This window comes from Buceros rhinoceros, unplaced genomic scaffold (genome assembly GCF_000710305.1).
Source record: "Buceros rhinoceros silvestris isolate BGI_N320 unplaced genomic scaffold, ASM71030v1 scaffold34990, whole genome shotgun sequence".
Classification (NCBI taxonomy): domain Eukaryota; kingdom Metazoa; phylum Chordata; class Aves; order Bucerotiformes; family Bucerotidae; genus Buceros; species Buceros rhinoceros.
In genome coordinates this window covers 1-223 of record NW_010390726.1, presented here as the reverse complement: position 1 = coordinate 223, position 223 = coordinate 1, and the positions used below count along the sequence as shown (strand labels likewise).

The following is a 223-nucleotide window of genomic DNA, read 5'->3' as shown; positions in this document are numbered from 1 at the left end:
CGCCTCTAAGGTGCGACTGTGGGCTGTGGGCTGGGCTGGGAGTGGGGCTCTCCAGGGCCAGCATTCACCCCCTCCTTCTCCCCAGGCGCTTGAGGTCCTCGTGCCCAACTTTCCAGCTGATGAGAGCCGGGGCTTTCACAAAGTGCCCTTCCAGCCCACCGTCTACATTGAGGAGACAGACTTCAGGGAGGTGAGCCGAGCCTGCTGGGCTGCCCTGCCCTCG

At 64.6% G+C, this 223-nt stretch overlaps 1 protein-coding gene across 1 annotated transcript in view; it reads left to right on the top strand.

The window, feature by feature from the left end:
* The window catches only part of QARS (glutaminyl-tRNA synthetase), a gene marked incomplete at both ends in the record, with an annotated part of 3,901 nt that extends 3,711 nt beyond the window's left edge, over window positions 1-190 (top strand). Inside the window, one exon of the mRNA XM_010138901.1 lies at window positions 46-190. Coding sequence (XP_010137203.1) covers window positions 46-190 — 145 coding nt within the window. The remainder of the gene's footprint in view (window positions 1-45) is intronic.
* Between the last annotated feature and the right edge of the window lie 33 nt (window positions 191-223).